At 39.7% G+C, this 25,695-nt stretch overlaps 1 protein-coding gene across 4 annotated transcripts; it reads left to right on the forward strand.

Annotated features, from left to right (window-relative positions):
• Positions 1–148: 148 nt before the first annotated feature.
• HPS5 (HPS5 biogenesis of lysosomal organelles complex 2 subunit 2) lies at positions 149–21,940 on the forward strand. Of its 4 annotated transcripts, none has more exons than XM_068683544.1 (23): positions 149–415; positions 555–714; positions 1,142–1,252; positions 2,093–2,157; positions 2,666–2,858; positions 5,322–5,459; positions 5,782–5,993; positions 6,303–6,374; positions 6,599–6,687; positions 7,640–7,818; positions 8,045–8,203; positions 9,248–9,407; positions 11,428–11,551; positions 13,200–13,346; positions 14,080–14,154; positions 14,853–15,454; positions 16,757–16,880; positions 17,029–17,184; positions 17,668–17,787; positions 18,085–18,198; positions 18,517–18,623; positions 19,295–19,580; positions 19,998–21,940. In XM_068683544.1, the coding sequence occupies exons 2-23, from the start codon at positions 577–579 to the stop codon at positions 20,056–20,058; spliced, it is 3,432 nt and encodes a 1,143-aa protein (XP_068539645.1). In that variant the 5' UTR covers positions 149–415; positions 555–576; the 3' UTR covers positions 20,059–21,940. The 4 variants fall into 4 exon arrangements, 3 of the variants coding, with proteins under 3 accessions (XP_068539645.1, XP_068539644.1, XP_068539646.1); XM_068683543.1 differs by having other exon boundaries at positions 149–333; XR_011097040.1 differs by lacking the exon at positions 19,998–21,940 and having other exon boundaries at positions 149–333; positions 18,517–18,728; positions 19,295–19,433.
• The last annotated feature ends 3,755 nt before the right edge of the window (positions 21,941–25,695 follow it).

Raw genomic sequence — 25,695 nt, forward strand, 5'->3', positions numbered from 1 at the left:
GGGGAGGGGGGGCGCCGCGTCAGCGTCACGTGCCCGGGGCCGCGCGTCACGCGCCCGCCCGCCCTCGCGCGGCCGCCGGCCCGCTCGCCCCGCCCCTCGCCGGGGGTCACGTGCCGCGGGGGGCGGCCGCTGGCGTGAGGCGGCGGCCGAGGGGGGCGGCCCCTGGGGCTGCCGAGGGGGGCTCGGGGCTGCTGCGGGCTCCGCGCGGGACCTCCTGCGTCCTGCGTCCTGCCTCCCCCAGCTGCTCGCCTGGGGGCTTCTGGGCAGCGCACCCATCGGAACTCCTCGCATCCCGCTGTAAAAGTGCTTCTGGCTCCGTGACGCCCCCCGAAGGTAGGCTTCTGGGGCCGGGCGTAGGTGCTAAATATCAATAAGCGTCTGCCTGCGGAACCTGGGCTAAGGAGTTTAAAACCGGGTGCGCGTATGGTGTTGGTGTGCTGAGGTCTAATGCGCCTTGAGCATTTTTCTCCTCTTGTTATAGTCTCTTTAAACGCAAAAAATCTGTTGTAACGCTAAAAAGTGGGCTAATTGAGAACCTTCCTTCTGTTTGGTAGGTGCTGAAGCTGTGATGTACCCATGAGTGACTGCTGCCAGCCTCATGCACCTATGGCCTCTGCGCCAGTCATTCCGGACTCTTACAACCATGTCCTGGCAGAGTTTGAGTGTTTGGATCCATTGCTTTCTGCACTCAGGCTGGATTCTAGTCGTCTGAAGGTGAGTTTGTGATGTTTGCTTTTGTTATTCAATTTAAGAAGTTATCCTAATCAGTTGTTGTTCTAATTAGCCCACAAGCTTTATCATGTTCTTTGGGAGTTTGTGTGTGTTAGTTTATGGGTGTTGTGCTGTGGAGAATCACAGAAAAAGAAGAAGTGAAGACAGAATCCTGCTGCAGTGTTTTTTTAATGCAACTGCAGGGTAAAAAATACAATCTTAGGTAGTTGTTATCTCCTACCATTTGTTTGGATCTCAGAAAGAGGAATTTTAATTTCTTTAGTGGTGGCTCTGCAGCTGGTGTTTTGAGCTTGCACATGAAGTTGGCAAGCAGTGAACTTTTTTTTTTAAAAAAAAAAATAGTAATGTGAAGAAAAGATACTGTACTTACCAGTGTGTGTGTTCTGCCTTATGATTTGTATGCCTTCAGTGCACATGTATAGCTGTGTCGAGGAGATGGATAGCTCTGGGCAGCTCAGGAGGAGGACTGAATCTTATACAGAGAGATGGCTGGAAGCAAAGGCTCTTTCTTACTCATAAGGTAAGGGTAAAGTATTCTGGAGAAAAATATCCAGGGGAATTGGGACTGGGAAAGATGTGATTTAATTTTAATTTTTATTAAAAGAGTCAATGGGTATTTTCAGCTCCTTAAATTGTCCAAATAAGGTAATATTTCAAACTGCTACATGTTAAAAAGGGTTGTGGTACTGGTCTGTGTCCCCAGAGCGTGTGGTGTAATGTGTCTCATGAGGTGTGAAAGGAACGGCTTGAGAGGGACAGAACTCTGCTTATCCAGATCTTACTTTTAACAACAGCAGCAAAGTCACCCCCTGAATGTTTGAGTCCAAAGAAAACCCTCGAATGTGTAACCAGAACAACTAACATTTGGATACCCAAACATTAGTAGTTATCCATACTATGAACTACCTGAATAGGTAAAGAAAACGTAGGCTTGCTTGTTTTTTCTGAAGGAGGTCAAGGAATAGGGATTGCTGTTCCTACCACCGCATACTGTTTCCTGGGAGCCATTGTTGCTCCCACTATAAAATGAATGTGACCATCTTTGGAGGTTGCAAACATCTTGCTTAGTTCTGGCAAAACAGCTTCTATAGATACAAGGACAGGAGACTGATTTCTGTGTTCCCAGGCTGGAGGATGAGCTGTTGATTCTCTTGATCCAGTTATGTTGTTGGCTACTGCTTCTTAGAGTAAGTTCAGTGTTTTCCAACAGAACCCAAACTAACAAAAGCACCTGTATCACCACAAACTGGTAGCAGCTGTTGACATTAATCTCTTATTTCATAGAGATAAAAGTTGTGTACTGGCAAAGGTAGTACAAGAATGTTTCTTACCTGTGCTTACTGCCATACCTTACTTTCAGGAAGGTGCCATTTCCCGAGTTGCCTGCTGTTTGCATGATGAAGACTACGTTGCTGTTGCTACCAGGTGAGCGATGTACTTGGAAACCCGAACAGAGGATAAATATTTTGAAGTAACTTGTAAGTTTCAGGCTGACATCTGCTGAGAACTTGGAGGGGGACAGGGAATTAACTGGTACAGGCTTCAACAGAATAATTCTCTGTGTAGTTTGCTTATATTTTTTTCTGGCATAATTATTCTAGGAAGAAGTTGTATTTCTGTAACAGAACAACTATGAGAGAGCTCAGCATGCAAAGATATGATAAATGTACCCTTGAGACCCTTCAGCATCAGAAGAAATGTTTTCAGTGACGCGGCAGAGCGAAAGTTGCAGTTAATATCACTTATGTTGTTTAAAATTTAAATGCATATTTTTCCTTATGCTCAGCATCCTTGCTGGCAATGTCAGCTCTGAGGTGAACTTCTTGCTTAGGTTTTATATTTCTTTGGGGTAATGTGTTTTTGTCGCTGATAAAACGTTGAATGCCTTTAGAACACTTATGCTCAAGCTGTGTTTTCTTTTTAAATGTTGCAGCCAAGGTCTCGTAGTAGTCTGGGAGCTGAATCAGGAACGTCGTGGGAAACCAGAACGTATTTATGTTTCCTCTGAGCATAAGGGCAGAAAAGTCACAGCTCTATGTTGGGATACAGCAGCCCTCCGTGTTTTTGTAGGAGATCATGTGGGAAAAGTATCAGCCATCAAGATTAACACATCAAAACAAGGAAAGGTAAAGTGTCGCATACTTCAAGATAAAGAGGTTCCCAGGTGGTGCTGTGTGGATTCTTTTTTTTTTTTATTCTTTAAAGAGATGTAGAACAGAGGAAAATTTGTTTTGGGTGTCGGGAAAGCAAACTTTCTGTGTAGCTTTGACCACAGGAGAAACAGTCTACTGAGATAACAGTAGAAATCCTTGCAATTCCATACCCAAACCTTTTTTTAGCTAATTTAGTAACTCAGCATAAAACTGTTTTTTAATCTATAGAACTAAAAATTTTGTGTGATTTAGCAACACAGAGGTGCTGGATTCAGGCTGACTTTGTGTGGGTAGGTTCTGACAGAAATTTGTCCAGACTTCAGAGATTTGAGTAAACCCACAGTTCATTTTAAATTTGTTTGCTGTGATCAAGATCAAGCATGGTCTCATAGAATTTCCTTCAGTATAGGACAGAGCAGTATTAAAATAGTGTGTACTGGCTGAGCTTCTTCCTCTTGGAGTTGACAAGTATCCAAGTACGCAGTTTCAGCATTTCTGAGCCTGATGGACTCCTTGGACCCCTTATACTCCAGGTGCAGTGTCAGCCACATGTTTTGGTCCTCAGCTCATCTGTCAGTCTGAGAAAGCAGTTACAGGCTGATTTTTTTTTTTTTCTGGGCTTCCTGGATCAGTATGAAAGCTGTGCATGTTTATCCTTCTTGAATGTGTATTTCTTGGCCTCTGTGTGGATACTCCCATTCCTAAAGATGTGGAATAGTTAAAACAAATGGTGGGTGGACACAAAGTTTAAACCAATTACACTTCGTGCAAAAGGCTCTCACATTAATGAATAGCAGCAGCCTGATTTCCAGTTTTTCAGTGTTTCAAGTTTTATCATGACTGGGTCACTTACTTCTCCTTTTAGTTGGTAAGATGCAGCACAATGTGGAAGTAGGCATGTTCCTTCAGGTTGTTTCCGTCCCTCATGAGAGATTTTAGAAGGAAAATTGTCTTAAAAGTAGCAAGAATGTTGCATTTAAAGAGCAAGAAAATCAGCCGTGGAAGGATAGTGGAGAAGGGCAAGACCCATGAAATATGTGCCTGCTTGGGCCTGTTAAGACTGAATCTCAAACGTAGTGCAGTTTGTTAAAAGTAAGCAGTTAAAACATTCATAAGAAGACAGTTTTAAACTGTCAAACATGGTGATTGTCCACTAGAAAATGGGAGTGCATTTTCCAGTAGAAGTCTGTCTAGGACTTTGTTCTGGCACCCATGCAAGCTGAGAGACTTGAGTAATTAAGAGCATTTGGGTAATTCACTGCTGGGTAATAGAAAAAGTTTGAGTTTATATAAACCACCTAAATCTGATGGATTTTTTTTTTGTATTCAATAATCCCTCAGATCTGTCTCTATAAGACTTGGGTGAAAGTACTCATGGGGAGAATTGAGAGCATTGGCAAGTGCACAGAGCTTACAAAAGAGTAAAGGACCCTTGTAAAGTTACAAAAAAAAACCCACTCTTAAAAAAATAAAAAAGTCTGTGTGCTATAGGATAAGATTTATTTGCTTAAAACTTTGGTAATGGAAAACTTCAGTAATGGTTTTGGGAAGAGGATGATTTAGATTCCTCTATCTCTAAGCATTAGAACCTTGTTTCATGGGTGTACCGGGTCTGGCTGGGACATTAACTTTCCCTGCAGCAGCCCATACAGTGCTGTGCTCTGCACTTGTAGCTAGAACAGCAGTGGTATCACACCAGTGTTGTCTGTTGCTGAGCAGTGCTGGCACAGCATCAGGACTCTCTCTGATCCTCCTAGAGGGTAGGCAAAAAGGTGAGAAAAGAAACATCACCAGGGCAGCTGACCTAAACCAGCCAAAGGGATATTCTATACCATGTAGTGTCACACTCAGCAATAAAAGGTGGAAAAAAGGAAGAAGAGGGGAGGGGTGGGCTCTTGTGAAAAAGTCAGTCTTCCTCCTGAACGCTGGCTATGTGCGTTGAGGCCCTGCTTCAAGGACGTGGTCAAGCATCGCTCATTTGTGGGAAGTAGAGAGTAATTTCGTTCTCTGCGCTTCCATATAGCCTTTATTTGTTTTGCTTGTTTTTTTCTTTCCCCCCTCCCTTTTCCCCTTTCCCTTTTTTTTTTCCCTTTAGTTAAATTTAGTTAATAATAATCTTTCCTTAATAATTATTAGTTTTGTTTCCCTTTAATTAAAATATCCTTATCTCAACCCGTGAGTTGTTCTTTACTTCTTCCCCTCCTCATCTAAGGAGGGGGAGTGAGAGAGCGGTTGTGGTGTTTAGCCGTCTAGCACGGTAAAACCACCACAATGGGGGAGAGAAGACAGGAACTGCATTGCCTTGCTTTGTCTTAGGCTGTACATTCAAGTGTATGTGAGCCTTTTCTGAATTATGCAATTTTAACTTAATGAAATAATCTTTATGCTGAACTGAGGCCCAGTATACATTTTTTTTCTTTTTTCTTTAAACTGTAGGCTGCTGCCACTTTTGTGATGTTTCCCGTTCAGATTATAACCACTGTAGATTCCCGTGTTGTTCAGCTCGATTATTTGGATGGAAGACTGCTCATATCTTCACTTACACGTACTTATTTGTGTGATACAGAGAGGCAAGTTATGTTTTACTTGTAAAATATTGGACTTGCAAGGCTGCTCTGCAATCAGGAGGATTGACTGCAGAAGACTTTTTTTCAGCAATTGCTGAAAGAGGAAAAAAAAGCTCGTGATCTGAGTTTTTACTTAAACTAATAAATATTGCTGCACCCTATATGTTACAAACTTTATGCAGGCTTCAGAATTTTAATTTCAGAGTTTAGAGAACAAACGATCAGTTCAGCAGTTAGGATTTAGTATTTTTATTCTTCAAGAACAACATAAAATTAATTAGAGCCTCTGTTAATGCTGCCTTAACAAATGCATTTTCTCCACTAGAGAGAAGTTTTGGAAAATTGGTAACAAAGAAAGAGATGGAGAATTTGGAGCATGTTTCTTCCCTGCTGGAAAAAACAGTGGTAATCAGCAACCACTAATATATTGTGCACGGCCTGGCTCAAGGATGTGGGAGGTGAACTTTGATGGGGAAGTGCAAAGCACGCATCAGTTCAAGCAGCTGCTCTCATCACCGCCTCTCCCTGTTGTTACTCTCAGGTAATGCATGAGCCTTACCGGTGATAAACAAGCTAGGGACTTCAAGACCAGCTGAGATGAAATAAACTCCCAGTGCAGTCAAACTTTAATCCTAGCTGTCATCTTAACATGTTTCCATCTAATAATGAAAAGCAGTAGTTAAGTAATTAACTAAAATTGCTAAAGCCTTGGTTCTGTAGATCTCTCTGTGACTATAGCAGTGAATTTTGCTGTTACAAGACTGTACATTTAAGCCAGGTTTAGATTTAAAGGATTAAGAGTGTGATACTGTTATGGTTATGTTTTGTAATAGATCATTTTTCTTTACAGGATGGATCCTCACTGCACAACTTCCAGCTGCTCTCCACAATCTTTATCTTTCCCCAAGCTACTGTATTTGACGTGAGTATTGGTTTCCTGTTGATAAAGTAGATTTAAAAATCCTTTAATAAGTTGTGTATACTCCTAATTAGTATTATCAACTTAATGTTTTTGCGTAAGAGTTTTCCAAATATCATGTTAAACAACTGTCTCATTTGCTGTACTTAATGTATGTAGGGATGATGTTGGCTTACAGTGACTACTGCAATTAATTTTTTCCTGGTCAACATCTGCTTTGCTTGCAGTGAGCATTATGTTGTGACCTGGACGGAAAGAGGCATTTATATCTTCGTTCCCCAGAGTGTTCAAGTCTTACTCTGGAGTGAAGTAAAAGGTAAACTTTAAGAATCTTAGTTTGTAATGTGGTTTGTTATGTTTGCTGTATCTGAAGTCCTTGTCTAACACAAAGCCTTTCAGGCTCTATTTCTGCAGCTGGATTGCAGAACATTTATCAGAGAAATCATTTTTGTTGTCATCTGTCAGACATACCCTTGACTAGTAACCTTCTCCCCACCCCTTCCAGCCTCCATATTTCTGAGAAACAAAACCTGGTATAAAGTGAATCTTAAAGTACAGTAACAAAATACTGTGAGGTAATAACAAAACCCACAGTACTCTTTCCCCATTGCTGTTTATTCCCAGGTATCCTGTGAAGGATAATCAAACTGCTGAAAGCTGAAAAAAATATTTTTCTAACATCTGTCTAACCAGTGAATATATTTGTTTGTCACATGAGTGACGCCTCATAAATAGTTGTATGTATATGGTTATAGGCACAGTCCTACAACTGTTGGGCATTGTCACTTCTTCCTTCTGCCTCCCTCCCACCTTTTGGTGTTAAGTTTCCGATGCCTTTGTCTTTGAGTGTTTGCACATAGCGTAACTATTTCCTCTGGAAACTGCTGAAAGGTCAAAGAGGTTTTCTCCTACAAAATCTTTTTGTTATTTTTTCAAAGCTAATAATGGTGTACCTCTCTCATATTTATCAGTCTTTGTTTCATTTTTCATCCTTCAAAGGAAAAGGGAACTTTAAGTAGCTTAAGTGTACTTCTGGGTGCAGTCTAGAAATGCAACTCTGGAAAGTTTTGATACTTGAATTGTGCTTTATAGTTGTTAGATACTAGCTTAGTGCTCTTCAGTGTTTGTTCTCCATACCACTTGTATTACGCTGTTGCATGTACTTGTGCTCAAGGAAATAGGTTTTCAACTTCCTTCAGGAACAAAAAGGAATCCTGATGAATAATTTCAGTCCTTAACATGCTTCTTCTGTGCATCTGGTTTTGCAGATATTCAGGATATTGCAGTTTACAAGAGTGAACTGTTCTGTCTGCATACAAATGGAAAAGTTGTACACCTCTCCCTTCTGCTGGTAGACCGCTGTGTAGATCGTCTGATAAGAAGAGGGTTCTGGACTCTTGCTGCCAGGGTCTCTTGTCTCTTCCAAAATTCAATAGTTTCTTGCAGAGTAAGTAAATACCTCTTTGTAAATGTGCAATGTAACTCCATTTTGTTCCCTGTTCTCTTACAGTAAGTTCCACGGGTTTCCAAGGTTCATATTTTCGTAGATTTTAAGAAGTCTGCTAGACCTTATAGTTTTAGTATGAAAATTAGCCTGCATAAGTAGTTCCTTGTTAATTTTTTCATGCATGCATTAGAAATAATAATGTTTCTGTTTCCCTGTGTATTTTTAGGCAAGAAAAAATTTGCCACTAGACAAGCTGGAACACTTGAAGTCTCAGCTGGATGCCTCAACCCAGCAGGACCTCATTTCACGTCTGGAGGAACTGATCTTGAAAGTGGAACCTCTAGATTCTGCATGCAGCAGTAGGAGGAGTAGCATTTCATCTCATGTAAGTGTATTGGTAATGCCAAAAATGTTAGCTAGAAGTTTTATCTTTGTCTTAAAACCATCTTGTTATTTTCTTTGTAGATGAGGCTTTTGATTTCCCTGTGTCTACTATAGGCGATAATACTGTTTTTTAAAGTTACTTGGGGTAGGGAGGCATGAAATAATACTGCTTGCATTCTTTAGGCTCTTACACCCCTGTCTTCCTGTGTTATTTTATGGCTAACTGTTAAGAAATGGACAAAGATAGATACAAAGAAGCACACAAAGAAAGCTTTCTCCACAGCTGAGTTTTGTACCTTGCCGTGCTTCAGTAAAGGTCATCTTGATTATAACTGTTGTCTTATCTGGTGAATGCTGAATGTCTGAATGTTCAGAGCTGTCCTTGCCCTGTTTTAAAAATGGTCTCACTCTGCAGCTCAAACAGAAAGCTCAAAGGAAAAAACAAAACATTCCATAGTTAATACAACATGAGTTGCTTTTGATCTAAGTATTTAAAAAGTGAAGCTTAAAAAACAGTAACATAAATTCCATCTGGACATGGTAAATGAGTTCTTTCCATTGGCAAAGTAAACTATGTGGACTGACCATGAGCCAAAGGATGTCCATGTGTCTAGAAGCAGACGGTTTTAGAGGATCCATAGTTGTGCTAGCTAGGTATGGTTTACTGGTAGAAAGCACATGGACTCGTCTGGATGTAGGTACATGGGGTGAAGTGGCTGGTTCACATACGGGACTAAAGCCAAGATGTTTTTTTGTCTCATGGTCTTGTACTAAGTGTGCCAGTTGTTCTACAGGCTGCTTTCCTGAAAGCAATTGCAGTGCGTGAATCTTTATAATGTCACTGGACTACGAGTTGAACAGCACGTGTGTCCATAGCTGTTCTGGATCTGTCAGTAATCTGATCTTCCATAGGGCTTTCTCAGATAGAGAATTATGAAGGGCTGTGAGGTTATTTCTCTTGGGATGGTTGTTTCAATTCATTGCAGGAAGTTGAACAAGGAAGTGCAACTCGAAAAACATCTGGTCCTTCTCCCTTGTCTGACAGGAAAGCTTCAGTGTCTTGGACTCGGGTATATATCGTGTTATTAGTCGACGAGGCAGTCAGTCCGATGAAGACTCATGTTCTCTCCACAGTCAAACATTCTCAGAAGATGAGAGACTTAAAGAATTTCCTGCACACCAGGAAGATGAACAGGTGGAACTTGGTAATGTTTCTTAATGAAAATATGTTCTTCAGATGAGGTATTTATTTATTCTACAAGAATTTATTTGCTCTATGCTCTTATTTTCTCCTACCAAGTTATCTATAATTAAATTTTCTAATTTTTTCAATGGAAACACAATTATCCTATCCTCTAGTCAAACTCTTTCTTGAATCATTGGGGTGAAATACTGGCTCTACAGAAATAACACATAAACAAAAATGAGAAGCGATACAAAAGGTCCAGAGGGCTTTTCCCAAGCTAGAGATTAACTCAAAATTTTTTCCCCCTTTGTGTGCAATTCAGCATTAATGCTGAGACTGTCTTGGCTGACTGTGGCAGTGTTAATTGAGCTTCAAATGAGATTTGTTTGATGTCCCTATCCTTCCAGCCTTTTTGGCTACAGGAAAGAATTTATTAGTCTTGTCTCTGGCATTATTTCTATATTGGGGAAAATGAGTAGGCTTAGGGAGGAGTAGGCTTAGCTTTCTTGCAGGATTTCATCTGTAAAGGGGATCACCTCTTACACATTTATACATTAGCATGGGAATGATATGATTGTTAATATCTAACATTTTAACTACTCAGGGAGTTTTTCTTAACGAATACCTGTTGCTAGATGAAGCATAGTGAAATAATGTGTCTTGTTCTCTGCTCTGAAGAGGAAGAAACCTGGGATGATAAGGAGCTTGTTTAGTTCAGGGTGCGGTAGAGAGGCTTTCCAATAAAAAGGCTGCTCTTAGCTGTTGCAGAGATGTTTGAGGAGGAAGACAATTTGCATGCTTTGCTGGAGGAAAGCCACAGTAGAGTGGGAGAATTTTTGCTTCTCTGTTTGTGTGTCCTGCTGACTAAGGTACATGATGTTTGTAGCCCTTATGCTTACATTTGTCTCTTTACCTTCGTTCCCCAAAAAAACGACAAGTGAGAAAATGTGCAGGAAGGTTCCCTAACATTAAAACTCTAAAATGAAGGGTCGTAGTTCTTGAGCATTGTGAGTTAAAACTCTTCTATCTGTTCAGTAAGTGATAGCAAATTTGCTAATTGTTCCAAGGTAGAGAGGTTCTAGATGATTCTTGAAGCACATGTACTTCATTTGGTATTTAAAAGCAATAGATTTAATGAATGACTTCATTTTTATTTTTTTTTTGCTGTGCTGCAGCTGGTTTCCCTGATCATATTTACGTAAGATGTCACAAGTTTTTTAGGTTGCTAATTTGTATAATGAACAAAAGCAGCCTTTTGGTCCCAGTCAGTTGTGACCTTTAGGCCCTATTGAGGGAGAGTGGATTCTGTTGGAAGTTCTGTAATAGCACAATGTCTTTTCTTCTCAGCAGTGCAGATAGGTCTGACTGTTGCAAAACAGTGTCATTCTTACTCAAAAGTATCCTTTTTTCTTCATTACACCCCTTAAGTGTAATGCTTAAGTGTGCTTGTATGAGGAAATGACTAATCAAAACACCCTGTAGATACAGGTAGGTATATAAGTGAAGAGGAACAAGTCAGGGGCTCCGTATTTCCTGTGATTCTTGTCAAAAGCCAGAGTTGTGGATTTAATTGTGTTTTGAAGTCCCTTCAAATAGGAGTGATTTACACCTTAACCAAGATTTGTGTTTCTGTATTTCAGAGATAGTTTCCCTTTTAGGAAATAAGGCTGTGTGAATTGATGCATATTACCACATTAAAATTTCGTATCTGCTTAAATAACTAACAGTGAATTAAATTAAGTTTATTGTCTCTGAAATGAGCTGTAAGGTTACGTATAGATTGTAAGTTTTCAGACAGTTGTCGCTGAATGTTATTTGCCTTATTATAGAACCAAAAGGTTTGAAGTTGGTAATAAAATGGTCCGTGAGACTAGGTAGTGCTTTTCTGTCTCCACATAATTTTCAACGTGAAATACTGAAAAATATGATTATCCCACGCAGATTAGCTAGCAATAAATTAGTGACTTCGGCTTTATTTCATTGTTTCATTTTTGCCAGGCCATTGTTTCATGACTCTTTATTTCAATTCCATTTGTTAGACAATGTATCTCATGCATCTGTGGCGGTTGAGGCTGACCGGAGTGAGACTTTTCTCCCATTCAGTATTCCTTTGTCATTTCGTTCCCCATCTCCTCTCGTCTCTCTCCAAGCTGTGAAAGAAAGGTAAAATTTGCAGGAGGTTCATTCATCCATTACATCCTTCCCTTTTATGTTCTCTGAATTTGTAGCATTGTCTGTTTTAATTCATACTCTGTTCTGCAAAAGTGTAACACCTGAAATGAAACACTGCAGATGCAGTCAGGTTTGCTAGGCTATTTAAAGCTTTCATCTTGACTCTAATGAAGATCCGAAGAGCTGCTGCAAGCTTCAGTGCAGCCAAGATTTCAGCCTTACTGTTCTGAATGTCTGCTAAGAATATTTAACATAACCTTGTAAACAGTGGTAGTGGTTTGTACTCAAAAAGAAACTTACTAAAAATATTATTTTAGAATTTAGCTTTTGTGCTACTTGGATTTCTAAATGATAGGGGCTTGTGGGCAGAAATTAAAATATTTGAATGGTGCCAATATTTGAATATTGCCAAAACACACTTGTGAAGTGTACCGTCTAGCCTGCCATCTTTCTCTCCTCACATATGCACCTTTCAGTAAATCTAATGAATTCCTTAAATGTTTGTGGAATAATGGTAGTTTACACCAGGTGCAAGTAAATATGGTAGCGTCCATTTTGTGCAGAAATCAAATTGCCTTTTAAAAACTCACTGCAACATATAAAGCCAATGGTGATAAAAACATAACTTAAATAATTCTTGTGAAACTGGTGTGTTCCTCAACAAAATGTTACTGCTCCATAATGACGGTTTGAATATTACCTCTTCTTTAATCACTTAGGTATGTCAATTATATTCTGCAACAAAAAAATGTAGTTGATATCAATAGTGTGAGTATCTCAGAACAGGTTTCAGACATACATGCATTGTTATGAGTTCTTTCTAAATCATAAGCAACTTTTAGGAGTTTGAGTGTAAACAGTAATAGTAATTAGAACTTAAAAGTAAGTACCCTCTATGTTCTATTTATGATTAAATAAAGTAAAACAGTTGCTTTTTTTTACTATTGCTTTTTAAAGTTTCCCTGTAATCCTAAAAGAAGGTGTGTGTGTGTGTGTTTTGTTTTGTTTTGTTTTGCTTTTTAATGCTCCTAAACTAGTTCTTAGTCAGAAAGCAAGAGGCTGAGTTCTTCATTCAACTGTGGATAATGTGGTTCTCCTTATGGTAGAAATGGGTTTCTGTGTGATCATTGGGATTTCTCTTGAATAAAACACCTGGCAGGAAAAAAAAAATCGATGATGAGAAGGGTGATTTTAGTGAGCTTTATAATCGAAGAATTAACTCTGAGTGCTGTAAAATCATTTCTTACTACTAAGAGGGCCATCATTTCCTAATGCTTTCCTGATGCTTTATTAGCCCTAAAATGAAATGTAGCCAGTCTGCGTTTATTTGTGCAAATATGTCAAAATCTAAGCACTAATGTTAGTGTGAAAGCCTATGTTTTCAAGCAGCAAAAAACAAGTCTTAAGTACTTCAATTTTTGATTCTTTGTGCCGATATTACGGACCATGACTCAAGCACAAATTCTGAGCATTTTCTTGTGGAACTTTTGTTCTCGTTGGCCATCACTGGTAAGATCCTTTTCGCAGAAGTTCTTCAGGTTATAAAGATGTCTGAAACGATGGTTTGAATGGAAAGAAAGTGCTTGATTGTTTCAGTTGTGAACTTTGAATTTCACGTGTTTGAACTTCTGATTTCTAGTGTTTCCAGCTTTGTACGTAAAACTACCGAAAAGATTGGCACGCTTCATGTGAGCCCTGATATTAGAGGGAGGCAAGAAGCAAAGGATGACGAGCACCAGCAGGAGGTGGCTGTCAGTCTGGTAGCATCTCCCCAGGAAGAGAGAGTGTGAGTACAAAATCATGTTGTCTTAGCAGTTGCATTTGCTGGGTGTTCTGAGGCTAGCAATCTAAAGAAAATGTGCTGTTTCAAGGAGAATGGGGAGCTCAGGTTGTTTGTTTGTTTGTTCGTGTTTTCACAGCTGCTGTTTGCTACTCTGGGTTTAGCTGGTTCTTGCTGGCTTCTTACCTAGAAACTGGTTCAGGATGTTGGAGCATGCAGTCTCCGCAGTGCTGTAGTTACTGAATTGTAAGAATGTAGTGTATTCAGCAACTCTTATGTAGCACACCTTTGATGGCTGCTTGGGGTATGAGTCCAGCAGTTTGTCCTGCACTTACAGAGTGGGGAGTCAACACACTTCTCCCTCAAACCGTGTGTTATGGTACCTATAAAACATAATGGCTGTCCAGTTAACACAGAGTTTAACTGTTTCATATTCCAGTAATTTGATAATTTATGGTAACTTTCATATGGTGTCATATTTTTTTTCATTTAGTGTCTTCAGAAATCTACTGTAGTTAGAGCAGAAGCCATAATAAAGGTCACAGAAACATTATGGTTGCTCTTCATGTCCAATTCATCTGTAACTTCTGTTGGTTGAGCTGTTTCTTCTATAGAAATTGGAGCTTTATTTTTTTAATAATGGAATTTATGTTGTTTCCTGGCAAATCTGAGGAAAATCCTCATGTAAATTATTAAATACAATGCTTCAGTGAAGGCTGAGATGAATGTATTTTTCTAGATCAGAACCACAGAGTTGCCAGCTTCCAGAAGAGGATCATCTAAGAGATCTCAAGGCTGCAACAGCAGAAGCAATGTAAGCTGGGCAATTTTTAGTGTCTAGATACGTTGGGCTTTAGTAGAAAAATGACTGATTTTTTTCATTGCAAACATGTAAAAGTAATGTTGTAAATGTCTATTAATGTTACCTGTAAGGCTCTCATTTTGGTTAATGATTTGTTTCCCCTGTTTAAAACGAAGCAAAACCCACTATAAGCTTGGTTAGGACAAAAGTGTAACACCGAGTAACTATATCCTAACTGCAAGCATGCTTAAAACAAACAAAAACCAACCTACGACAGTGGCAAAAAAATAATAAAAAAAATCACTAACACAATGTGCACACACACACACACAAATGCACCTAACAAAAAATCCCTGGATGTCTTTAAAAGACATTTAGATGTAGAGCTTAGTGATGTGGTTTAGTGGAAGACTTGTTAGTGTTAGGTCAGAGGTTGGAATCAGTGATCTTGGAGGTCTCTTCTAACCTATTCTGTGAAAAATCAGTTCTGAAAGAAAGCCTGGGGAAATCGGGAAGTACAGCAGCAAATGCAGATGGTGCAAGTAGCTTAAATTTTGTTTGATGCATTCAAAACCACAAAAAAGCAGCTAACTGTAAGTCAAGTTCAGGAGTATACTTTGAGTTGGACAAAACATACATAATATTTCACTTGTGATGTCTTACAGCTGTGAAGCAACTTAGCAAGTTTCTTTTTTTTTTTTTTCCTACAGAGCCAAACTCCAGGATCCCCTGGTTTTGTTAGAACCACAGTGCATGAGAAGTGTTTTACGAGAATGGCTTGTCTATCTGGAAGAAAAATTTGGCAGCAGAGAGTGTTTTGATTCCTCTGTTAGGAAGAGCAAGACTGGATGTGCTGAAGAACAGAGGGAAATCCTGGAGGAAAACCTGCAAGTAGATCCAACTGGTGGAGACCTAGCAGAAAAAGAACCGAATAGTATCTTGGAAGACTGCACTGAAAGTAGTGATGAAACTTGTGAAAGCCAAACCGTATGTGAAAATAGTACTAATTTCAAGGGACCTTTGGGTGACTGCTTTCAAATTTCTGCTCCATGTGACATAGAACCAGATGTTCAGAAAGATCTTGTGGAGCTGACAACTCTGTGTTTTGAGCTAAGTGTGTTTTCTTGTGGAAATGGTGATGCAGAGGAAAGCTCTGATCAAGGTCTGCCATTAGCAACTTTGTCAACCTTGGCTTGTAGGTTTATACAAAGCTACTTCTTTCTTCTGGATTTGAAAAGACTAAAGCAGTGCATTATAACCACGTATGCAAACAGCCCTAATGTATGGAATACATATATTGCAGGATTGAAAGGTAACTAATGAAAATTTTATTACTAGTAGACTGAGAGAAAGACTTTTTGTTTGGGAAGAAAAAGAAAATAAAGTTTGAATATTCCCATTTATGCCTGCAAATTTTCCTTCTGTGAATATAGTGGGGAAAGGTGATTGGTAGGTGGAAGGTTTTGTTCTGTTTTGGGGTTTGTGTGCTGTTCCCCAGAAGGCTAATATAGGGAAAAACTACTGGCTCCCAGGAGAGAGGAGCCTCATTTTGCAATTCCATAAAAACTACTTCTGAAGCTGTTAGTGTATATGGAGCTTGTTGGTTGAATGGTGTGGCAATTACAGACCAGATCTTTGTGAAAGCAAATACATGCCCTTCAACGAGCAGAAAAATCTTATGTAAAATCAAATATCTATAGAAATAAGGCAGAAGGTTGGAGATGGGACTTCATTATTTGCATTGGAAATGGAAGGCCTGACTTAAAGAGCACTGTCATTAGTGTGAAAAAAGGCTGAATGGTCCCATGCAAGTGAATGGCTTGTGATCACTTCAAACTTCCCTTTTCTGCAGAAATCCTTTTGACATTTTTGATTTCTTTTTAGTCTTATTGAAGTAAAGCTTCCTGATTATACTGGAAAACAGAACTATGTCTGTTCTCTGTATGCAGCTTCTGCTTTGTGTTTTCTTTTAAGAGTGACTTAAAGGCTTAGCATTAATTTGGCACTAACAGAGATCAGTCAAAGAACAGAATCTTGCTTTGATGGTTGGCATGTGGTGCTGGGTTTCTTGGAATTTATTCATAATTTGTGTCTTCATGAGAGCTTTAAAGTAACGTATACATTCCCAGTTTGCTCTCAGTTGGACTGTACTCGTGTTTGTAGACTGATACCAACATTTCATCAGGATCTTGGTTTATGATGAATTCTGCTTTCTGTGAATTCAGTGACCAAACTGAAGTTTTTATTTATTAATAGAAACAAAACATACTATACTGAAAACTGCAGATCTACATTATATTCAGCAAGCCATATGTCTTGCAGTGTGCACTTGTTTTTTTTTACTAGAGAAAAACTGCATCCTCTGAAGTCCAAAGACTTCAGAAATGAGAAATATATCAAGAATATTATTCCGTGCCTTCATTGTATCATTTATAACTCAAACTTGGAAGCCCTGCCTCCAAGTGATGTTGACTTCCGATCAAGTGTTCTCTTGTTGCTACTGTTCTAAGGAAGTAGAAAAGGTAACTTGTATCTGTACATGTAACAACAGCTTTGTGTGTGTTAAGGCAAAACATTGTTTGTATCTTGTAACATGTGCACTGATTTATTTCAGAACTAACTTGTCACAGTCCTGTTGCTTTGGCAATGGAAAATGAAGATATGTTGAAAATACTGAAACTGTTGCATGACCTGGGGCCCTGGGATGATGGCCCTCTGTTACTGGTACATGCTCAAAGGTAGCCAAGTCCTTTTTTTTCCTCTTCTCCATGTTGTGAACTTGCTAGCAGGAATTGGTTTTGAGAGCTTCACACTTTATGAAGCTTTCTGGGAATCTCTTCAGAAGATCACCTTTCTGAAAATGTTTTTTGTTCTGTCTCTCTTCAGGCTTTATGAAAAATTTGGGGAAACAGCTCTTCGGCCCTTAATCAAGTTCCACCCCTCTATTTCACCTTCTGATATCAAGCAGCTTTGTTGGAATGATCCAGCTCACTTTTTAGCATATTTAGATAGCCTGCTGAAGTCACAGCCAGAGGATAAAAGGTAAAGAGAATAGAGAGCCTTTCACCTGTGTGCTGCCTTCATCACATGGCTGTAATTTTTTTTTTGTTTAACTGTTTTGATATTTCTATGCTTGGTGCTCTTTATCATTAGTTTTCAGATCATTCTGCCAGTTTTAGTTGATTTATCAGTATGGATTTTATTAGCTTAGGTACTAGTTCTAATATTTTTTTCTGCAACATACTTTCAAAATAACCTGCTATTTTTGTTCTTGTGCCTACTGTTCAGCATACCCAGGTTAGACAGTATTTAGGGGGGAAAAAAAAAAGCAAGGGGAATCCAACCTCTGTCAACTTCATGGGTTTCAGTGGTTCCCTTCAGTTCCTAGGAACATAAATGATTCTAGTTTTTTCCATACTTAATTTTAATCATGATTAATTTATTTGCTCATGTGCAATTTTTACGTCTCCATGTATCTGGTATATTTAAAATCAGTATTTTTTCCCCATGTGCTTTGTTTTGTAGGCCATCTCTTCTTAGATCTCTTCTGCAACCGGAATCAATACGACTGGATTGGTTGTGCTTGGCAGTTTCTCTTGATGCACCACAAAGAGCAAATACTGTGGATGTGGAAGGAAATCCCAGGTAAAGCGGAGTTCACCTGAGGTTCTGAGTGCAGCAAAAAGGGAGGCTTAGGTTTTATATGACACTTTGGATGTCAGTGAATCCTTGGAGCATTTTGCATATTGCAGAGTTCAGCAGAAGCAACCAAAGGATTAAATAACTACCTGTAACACCTTATTGAATGACTGTTCTTGCTGAGACTACGCCGTGTCTTGTTAATGTTCCTACTTCTACTTGATAAACCTGAATTTCTTGTAGAGAGAACTTTTTTTTGAAGAAAACCATTAATGTTTTAAAACAAAAATTTTATTTGTCTAGGCCACGATCGCATTTGTTTACATGGGGCTACAGCCAGCTCATTCTGCTTTTGATTAAACTCCCAGCTGATTTTGTTACAAAAGAGAAAATGGCAGACATCTGTAAATCACATGGGTAAGATGAAAGCTTGCTAATTCTTTATACTTGCTTCATTGGTACTCTTACCCCAAAAAGATACAAACAAAAAACACTTATCTGCTCCTAGCTTGAACAAGTTTCACTCAAAAACATTTCCTGTTTTGAGGATGAATTTTAAGAGTCCAATTTAATGCATCTGATACCATTGTGAGCCTGCTCTGTGATGAGCCATATGATTGTTGGCATTCAAGAAGTGCAATTGCTTCTGTCTTCCTTAAGTGAATATTTAATTGTTCTTCGTTTCAGTTTAGGATGAATATTTGATTCCTGGAAATTTTTACTCTGTTATTTAAGGTTTTGGCCTGGTTACCTTTTCCTCTGTTTGGAGCTGGATAGAAGAATAGAAGCCTTTACTAATATTGCTCATTTGGATGATTTGAGCCTATTGAATGAAGAAGATGGTTAGTGAATCTTAAGCTGTGTACACATTTCTGCAACATCAGAACTGCCCTTAGTCTCTGCTGATTAAGTTTCTCAAAAGTGGAGTTAAGCTGTTTCTGTTGGTGGTGGGTTGTTTTCTTTTTTATTTTTGAAGTGTTTTGGTAGCAGTCCCACTTGCTTGGTGTACAGCAGCATATTTGAAAAACCTAAGTGGGTGTTATGCTCTAGCATCTTCACATGGTGTTTCATGAAATCAGTAACTCTAGAAAACATTTAACACCTCAGGAATGTAGGGTTGTTTATCAGGAGTAAAAGCTAGATTTGGAGGAAAAGCTAGCCTCCCTATGCGGCACAGAACTCCCCCCACTACACATGTTTATACACACAAAGTTGCAATGAGCAAAGTATTGTCCCGGTAGCCTTAAGATGAAACAATTCTATGTTTTTTGACTTGACAAAGCCTCCAATGCTGAAGTATTGCGAGGTTTTGCACTGAATCTTGACACTGAGTCAGTCAAGGGAATACAGTTCTGTATGCAATTTGCTTGTTGATGACACTTGATTTTCTTGCATTTCCAAAGAGAAAAACAGGATAGCTAGCTTCCTTTTTAGGTATGGATCTGTTTAAAACAGTAGGCTTGTAATAAACCTTGTTTTACAAACAAGGTAACAAATTTGTTTTTGCATCTAGGTTCAATTCCAGAGACTATAGAAGAATGGAAGTTTCTTCTGCATCTCGCACAAAATCACAGCGCTGTTTTCCACCACCATGGCCCACAGAATGGAAATGCTGCCAGCGACGGTAGCCCCAGCTGGCCAAACTGCATTACTGGAGAAAACATAGCTCTCTTACTAGCAAAGGCCATTGGCCCAAATCGTGCCTTGCCTCTATTGCAAGAGTGTGGCGTGATGCTAGAATTGTCTGAGAGATTTACTGGAGTGTGTGAGATACTGAGAATTGCTGAGAAAAGGCAAAGGTAAGATGATGCATCAACGGAAGATCTGTATATGCACACCATTCGTTTTAGATCTTCTTGGTGCTTTAAAGTTTCTTTTCAGTTAACAAAAAGATAAAATATTTCACACTTCTGCCTTGAATTTTAAACTCACTGAAAAAATTTCTTTTAAGAACTATGTATTGTGCAATGTAGCTACCTTAAAATGGGGGGGCAAAAAGGAAATGGAAAACTATACATTAGATATATGTGAAGGAAGTTTCGTCTTGTAGAGAGTCTGATCCAACCCCTCCAGAGAAAGCATGCATGGTGATGTCATGATATGTAATCGTGTTTTTGACAATTTTTGACAAAATGCTTTAAAAAGCAAAACAGTTGTTTCTATTGTTATTTTTTTTCAACAGTTTAACCTTTTCTTTTCCTTTGATTTTCTTGCAGAGCCCTGATTCAGTCTATGTTGGACAAGTGTGACCGGTTTTTGTGGTCTCAGCAAGCATAGAAAAAAAGTGGGAAAACTCTGGGATCTGTAATGTGTATATTAAAGTGCCTCTTAAATTTTCAGGCTCTTAAAGAAATGAGCTTCTCCCTAAAAATTCGGTTGTACTGAGCCAACATCCGTCTGACAGGTATCTGACTGGGAGCTGTTCACAGTGCTTTCTTATTCATTAGAGATGAGTTTTACACTCCAGAACTTCAGTCAAAAGAATCCAGTATTTATCTCAAAATTAAGCTCACAGATTTCCAAGATGAAAATGCCTTAATTTATTTTCTGAGTCTGCATGACTTAAGCGTTAAGGGTATGAGCCCCTAAGGATCAAATCATGGTGTATAGATTTTTTTCTCATTGTTTGCAAACACGAGAAGCCATTCCTGGGAAAGATTTAAGCATGTAATTTTTCATTTTCCTGTAAATAATATTTACTTTTTAAAGTAACTGTAGAAGTACTTGGTGTAATATATATTTTTTCCTCTTAAATTATATACACTGTTCTTACCCATTCGCAATTAATTATTTGAGACAAGTCTTAAAATACTGAGAAAATATTTCTCAGGAGTGGGTTAATGGAAACCTGATGAAAAGAACTTACTAAATAAACTCACTGTTAAACTATAAAAGTGACATTTCTAAATTGCCTATATCTGCTTTTGAAATATGAGTGTAGACTCTGGCTGTGATATTTGACAGACCTCAGGACAGAAATATTCCACAGTGGTTTTTGACCTTTTAGAAAGCAAGAGGACCACATATCTTATTCTAATATTTTCTTAAAAGCTGAATGTGTAGAGTTATTTCAGATCAATGCCATCGAGCAAGAAATCTTTAAATATCTGTTATAATATGAAGACTCGTAAAATCACTTGGGTTTAATTTCTTGTTTACAGAACTATGTTTTATATGAGTACTGTTTCTGCACTTAATGCCTGTTTGAACAATTTCCTTTTTAGGCTACTAGTTTTGACCCTTTTCACTGTTAGATTCTCACAATTTCCTCACATTGTCTTATCAATAATCAATTTTTCCAAGTGTCATTTAAACAACAACAATAAAAAAAGCTATTGCATGCATTAGAACAAAACTTTATTCTTCTCAAAATCTGTAATTTGGACAACAAATGCCTTGAAAGCATTTCTTTATACAGATATGAAAAAGAATCTTAGGCAGATTTGCAGGACTTACACTATTCCCAAATAGTGCTTTTATTTTCATCAGAATAGGGCTATAGTAATACAGCTTTCCGACTTGGATGGATGCAGTCTGACTCTTTCATCTCAATTGCAGGAAAGACTTTATTGTGGAGAGTTGGTTACTACACTAGAGGAAATGAAGCTACAGATAGAGAATTAGTAGCAGGTTTCCATCTCTTAATACTGTTGCTTGTGGAAAAGCCAATAAGTAAGTACTTCTAAAAAAGAAAACTTTGAACACTTTAGATTTTATATTTTGACATGGAAACAGCACAGATCCTTCTGTGAGAAGCACACCATGCCCTTATGTTACATTACAGTAAGACTGTTGGAGTAGGACCCAGGCACTTACAGTATGTGGTGAGGTTAAACAGGTCGGATGATGTCAGTGTCTGTTTATCTGCCAAATGAACACACTGCTACCTCAGTGACTGTTAGGCCTAACTGTTTCATGCAGTACATCAAAGCTTTAGCTGAGATACTAGTGTTGCCTTTCTTAGAGGAAGTTAGCTGGCTTTGTAAGACTGTAGCTGACTTATCTCTAGATTTAACTGTTCTACTTTATTTGTTCCGTGTACGTTGTATACATAGCAGCCTTTTTCACTTCGGGGAATATTTTGTACGCTCAATTGACTTCTGTTGAGTGGTGTGTTTGCTTTTTTTTTTTGCAATAAATCATAACTTTCCACTCCAAAGTTTTTCTTGTTCTTAATTTTTTTGTTGTAGTAGTCATACTGCTAATGTAACAGGAAGTATTTGTTAAAATCTGTAATTTAAAGTGAGCTTGTGTTGATGACTTCAGTTAACTTGGTTGTCAATAAAGAGTAAGAGTTTATTTTTTGAAGACAAGTCAGCAAAATTGTTGCTTCCTATTCTTAATGCATATGCTTTCATCATATATGGATAATGTGAAGGAACTGTGATATGAGATGATCTCATGCTTAGAATTTAGTTGTACAGAGCAACGCTATTATCCTAAGGCTTCCTGAAGGATCCCCCTTACCAGCTCTTCATCACCCAGTTAAGCGTACACCACTGGTCAATTAAGCCAGCCTGCAGTGAAGCAGCTTTTTTCTCCTCCTCTTCCAAAAATAAAAACAAACAACCTCTAACTGGCTCAAAACACTTATTTCACCATTAGAATTATCAAAACCTACCAGGAGCTGCATTTTATTTAAGGTAAACATCTATACATAAGATCTGTTTCTTGAAGAGGGGTCATGTTTGCAGTTACTAAGTCTCTAAGCCTGATGTCAATGCTCGTAATTACCGCATGGACCAGCATGGCAGAAGTCCTGAAGTGAATTCTTGCTTGAGTAAGCTAAGACAAGGCCATCTTCCCAGAATATAGAAAAACAGCACGTATTGTTGTTCCTGAGTGGGGAATTCACCTCATACCATTTCCCAATCAGAGGCTTATTGATTTAGGTTGCAAAATACCGAGATTGCAGAATGACTGCATTCATAGATACTTAAGATTAAAAAACAATTTAAGGGGTAGAACTTGAATAGTGTTTTAATTGTATTGGTGTATATAAAGTCAGAAGACAGTCTCAGAGTGGCTCTTACGTATGCTACATTTACCTGGTATATACATGCAGCCTGTGCTTCAGTGCTAGAACAGAAGGGAATATTTTGCTCAAACACTGGTGCTTGTTCTTTGGCAGCTTGCCTATGTCTCTGTGAAAAGGAGCAGTTGTTGGCTGCAACATTTTTCTGTGGGCCAAGGGCTGTGACTGGGAAGGCAGGCCAAGAAGAGACGGGAAAGCAGGGCTCAGGAGAGTTAGGAGGATACACTCCGTGATCTAAGGATATGCTCCAGTACTTGTCTTCTTGCAGTTATTCTCATGTTTGTGCTTTTTGCAGAAAAAGCTTGGTTTAGTGGGAATGTGAAACATCAGACTGAATTATAAAACTCAGAAGAGCCTTTTGTGCTCAAAAAATGTCTGAGCTCTTGTATGGAAAAGGTCCTTAGGTTAGGTCAGTTTTGCAGGTATTGTTCTGTTATAGGTCCCTGGACACAGGGGCATATGTGAGAGTTCCAGTGAGCGAGCTCTACCTCAGTTTATAGGAATTATTTTCCAGTCATGACTTACTTTAAATCAAAATGAAAGAGGAGACAGACAGGGCTCTGCAGCCAGCAGAGAGATGTACTGAAGGGGCACGAGTCAGCAGTAGGATGCGAATAGAGTTGTGGAAAAACTTGGTACTCCAGTCCCTACAGTAACTGTGGCGTTGCATTGGTAGATGTGAGGTTCATGGGTAGCAAGGGCAAAACACTGGCTCCCTGCTTTTTGTAAGGTTTCCCTTTCTCTTGGGTTAGGGTACAGGTTCTCTTTGTCCCAGATAATTGAATTTAGAGATACGGCATATAAGAAAATGTCTGTCCTTTTGCTCCAGGCCTATCTATGGAAAATCTCTCTTGTTCTCCTTAAGTACGTTTTTCTTTGGAGGAAGAAGACCAAGGAAGACAGCTGCTGGCACTATATTAACCCAGTTTGTTATCGTACCTCTTTTACCTCATGCCCCTGCTGTTAAACTGCAACTGCTAATTACATGTAAGTGACAGAGTTGTGAATGGGACAGCAACACCTACCTCTTTTGCAGAGAATTTGAAGAAACTCTGTGATTCAGGCTTGTTAAATTAATGTATGAGACTGCACAATGGGAGATGTTTTGCTTGCTTAGTCCAGAGCCTTCTGCAGAAGAAATGTGTCAGTTGTTATTAAAAGGGAAGCAAGCACCAAGCACTTCTTGAGTAGATCCCTAACCAAGAGTAGGACAGTGAGTAAACAAACTATGAACCACATCGATAGGGCTTGACAGTTGATACGGCAGTCTTAAAATCTAGCAGAGATGTGGCTATATGGGTTTGAACTTCCCCTTTGGTAGAACATTTACTACTGCATTAAAACCTCTCCTTCCTTTAGCCTCCTTGAGCCCCACAGAGCTGTTGTTGCAGCAGGATGGCTGAAAGTCCCTTGAGAGGAATCCGTGGGAGCAACCAACAGAAGGACAAACCATCTAGGCCTTCCTCAGGGTGGCACAAGTATGTGCTATCTTAAAGTAAGGATGTACATGTTCACAGTTTACTCTTAACTCCATTGTGAAGCAACACTTCCATCAGCTCTGGGATCCATCTTGTCAGCCCAGCACCTAGTAGTGCTGGCTATTCCTTGCAGTTCCACACTGTTGGCTAGCTAAGCTCCTCCGTGCTGCCCTCTTGTTCCCCATCCTTAAAAAGACAGGGGAAGAAAATATGAAAAACATCTCATGGGCTGAAATAGGGATAGTGAGGCCACTCACCAGTTACTGTAGTGAGTAAAACAGACTCAGCGTAAGGGAGATTAATATAACTTATTGCCTGTTGGTAACAGACTCAAGCAGTGAGAACTTAAAAGCAAACTAAAAGCACCTTCCCATCATCTACCCTCTCCTATCTCCTTCCCCTTGAGTGGTGCGGAGGAACAGGGAATGGGGGCTGCAGTCTGTCCCTAATGCTTTTTCTCTGCTGCTCCTTCACTGTCAATCTCTGCCTCTGCTCCCCATGGGGTTCCTCCTATGGGATGCCATCCTTCCCGCACTCATCCTGCAAGGGCTTCCTACAGCCAGCAACTCTTTAAGAATTCCTCCAACATGGCTCTGTACCATGGGGTCCAGCCATCAGGAGCAAACTGCTCCAGCACAGGTGCCCTATGGGCAGCAGCTCCCCCCAGACCCCTGCTCCTGTGTGGGCTCCTCTCCACGGGCTGCAGCTCCGGCCCGGGGCCTGCTCCTGTGGTGAGGGCTCTCCTTGGGCCGCAGACTCCTCCAGGCCACGTCCACATGCTCCACCATGGGTCTTTCTGCAGGCAAACTTCTGCTCTAGTGCCTGAACCACTTCTTCCCCTCCTTCTTCACTGACCTTGGTGCCTGCAGGGCTGTTTCTGTTTTCTCACACATCTATCTGCTATTGTGCAGCAGTTTTTTTCCACACCCTTTCCTAAATGCTGCCTCAGAGGCCCAACCAGCGTCGCTCTCTGGCTCAGCTCTGGACAGTGGCAGATCCCTTTTGGAGCTGACTAGAGCCAGTTCTGGTCTGTCCTGGGGCAGCTGTAGGGCTCTGCTCACAGAGGCCACCCCTCAGCCCCCTGGCTACCAAACCCTTGCCACACAAGCCCAATACACTTGTGCACAGAAACAGACCCAATCTTGTGCTCCAAGGTAAATGCAGGTGATCAGGCAGCTTCCCCTACAAGCTCTGTCCTGCACAAGTCCCAAAAAAGCGTGACTGTTAAGTCAGCCATAATACTTCAAACACACAGAACACTTCAGTCCTTGAGGCAGTTTCTCAGTCTGCTTGGTGTGAGGAGCAAATATTTCCATGGACAGCACCAAAGAAGCACCATACACTCTAAAAAGTTGTGCAACAGGGTCCATGAACTTTAGCCAGGACAAGGGCAGGCTTACT

The sequence above is a fragment of the Anas acuta genome, chromosome 5 (assembly GCF_963932015.1).
Source record: "Anas acuta chromosome 5, bAnaAcu1.1, whole genome shotgun sequence".
Classification (NCBI taxonomy): Eukaryota; Metazoa; Chordata; class Aves; order Anseriformes; family Anatidae; genus Anas; species Anas acuta.

What these genes read in the sequence shown, in the direction of transcription:
- HPS5 (XM_068683544.1), top strand. Translation starts at nt 577, where the DNA reads ATGAGTGACTGCTGCCAGCCTCATGCACCTATGGCCTCTGCGCCAGTC. An exon ending in TCTCCCCAGGAAGAGAGAGT is followed by an intron (nt 13,347 to 14,079) that starts GTGAGTACAAAA and finishes GTATTTTTCTAG; the next exon opens with ATCAGAACCACAGAGTTGCC. An exon ending in GACATCTGTAAATCACATGG is followed by an intron (nt 18,199 to 18,516) that starts GTAAGATGAAAG and finishes CTGTTATTTAAG; the next exon opens with GTTTTGGCCTGGTTACCTTT.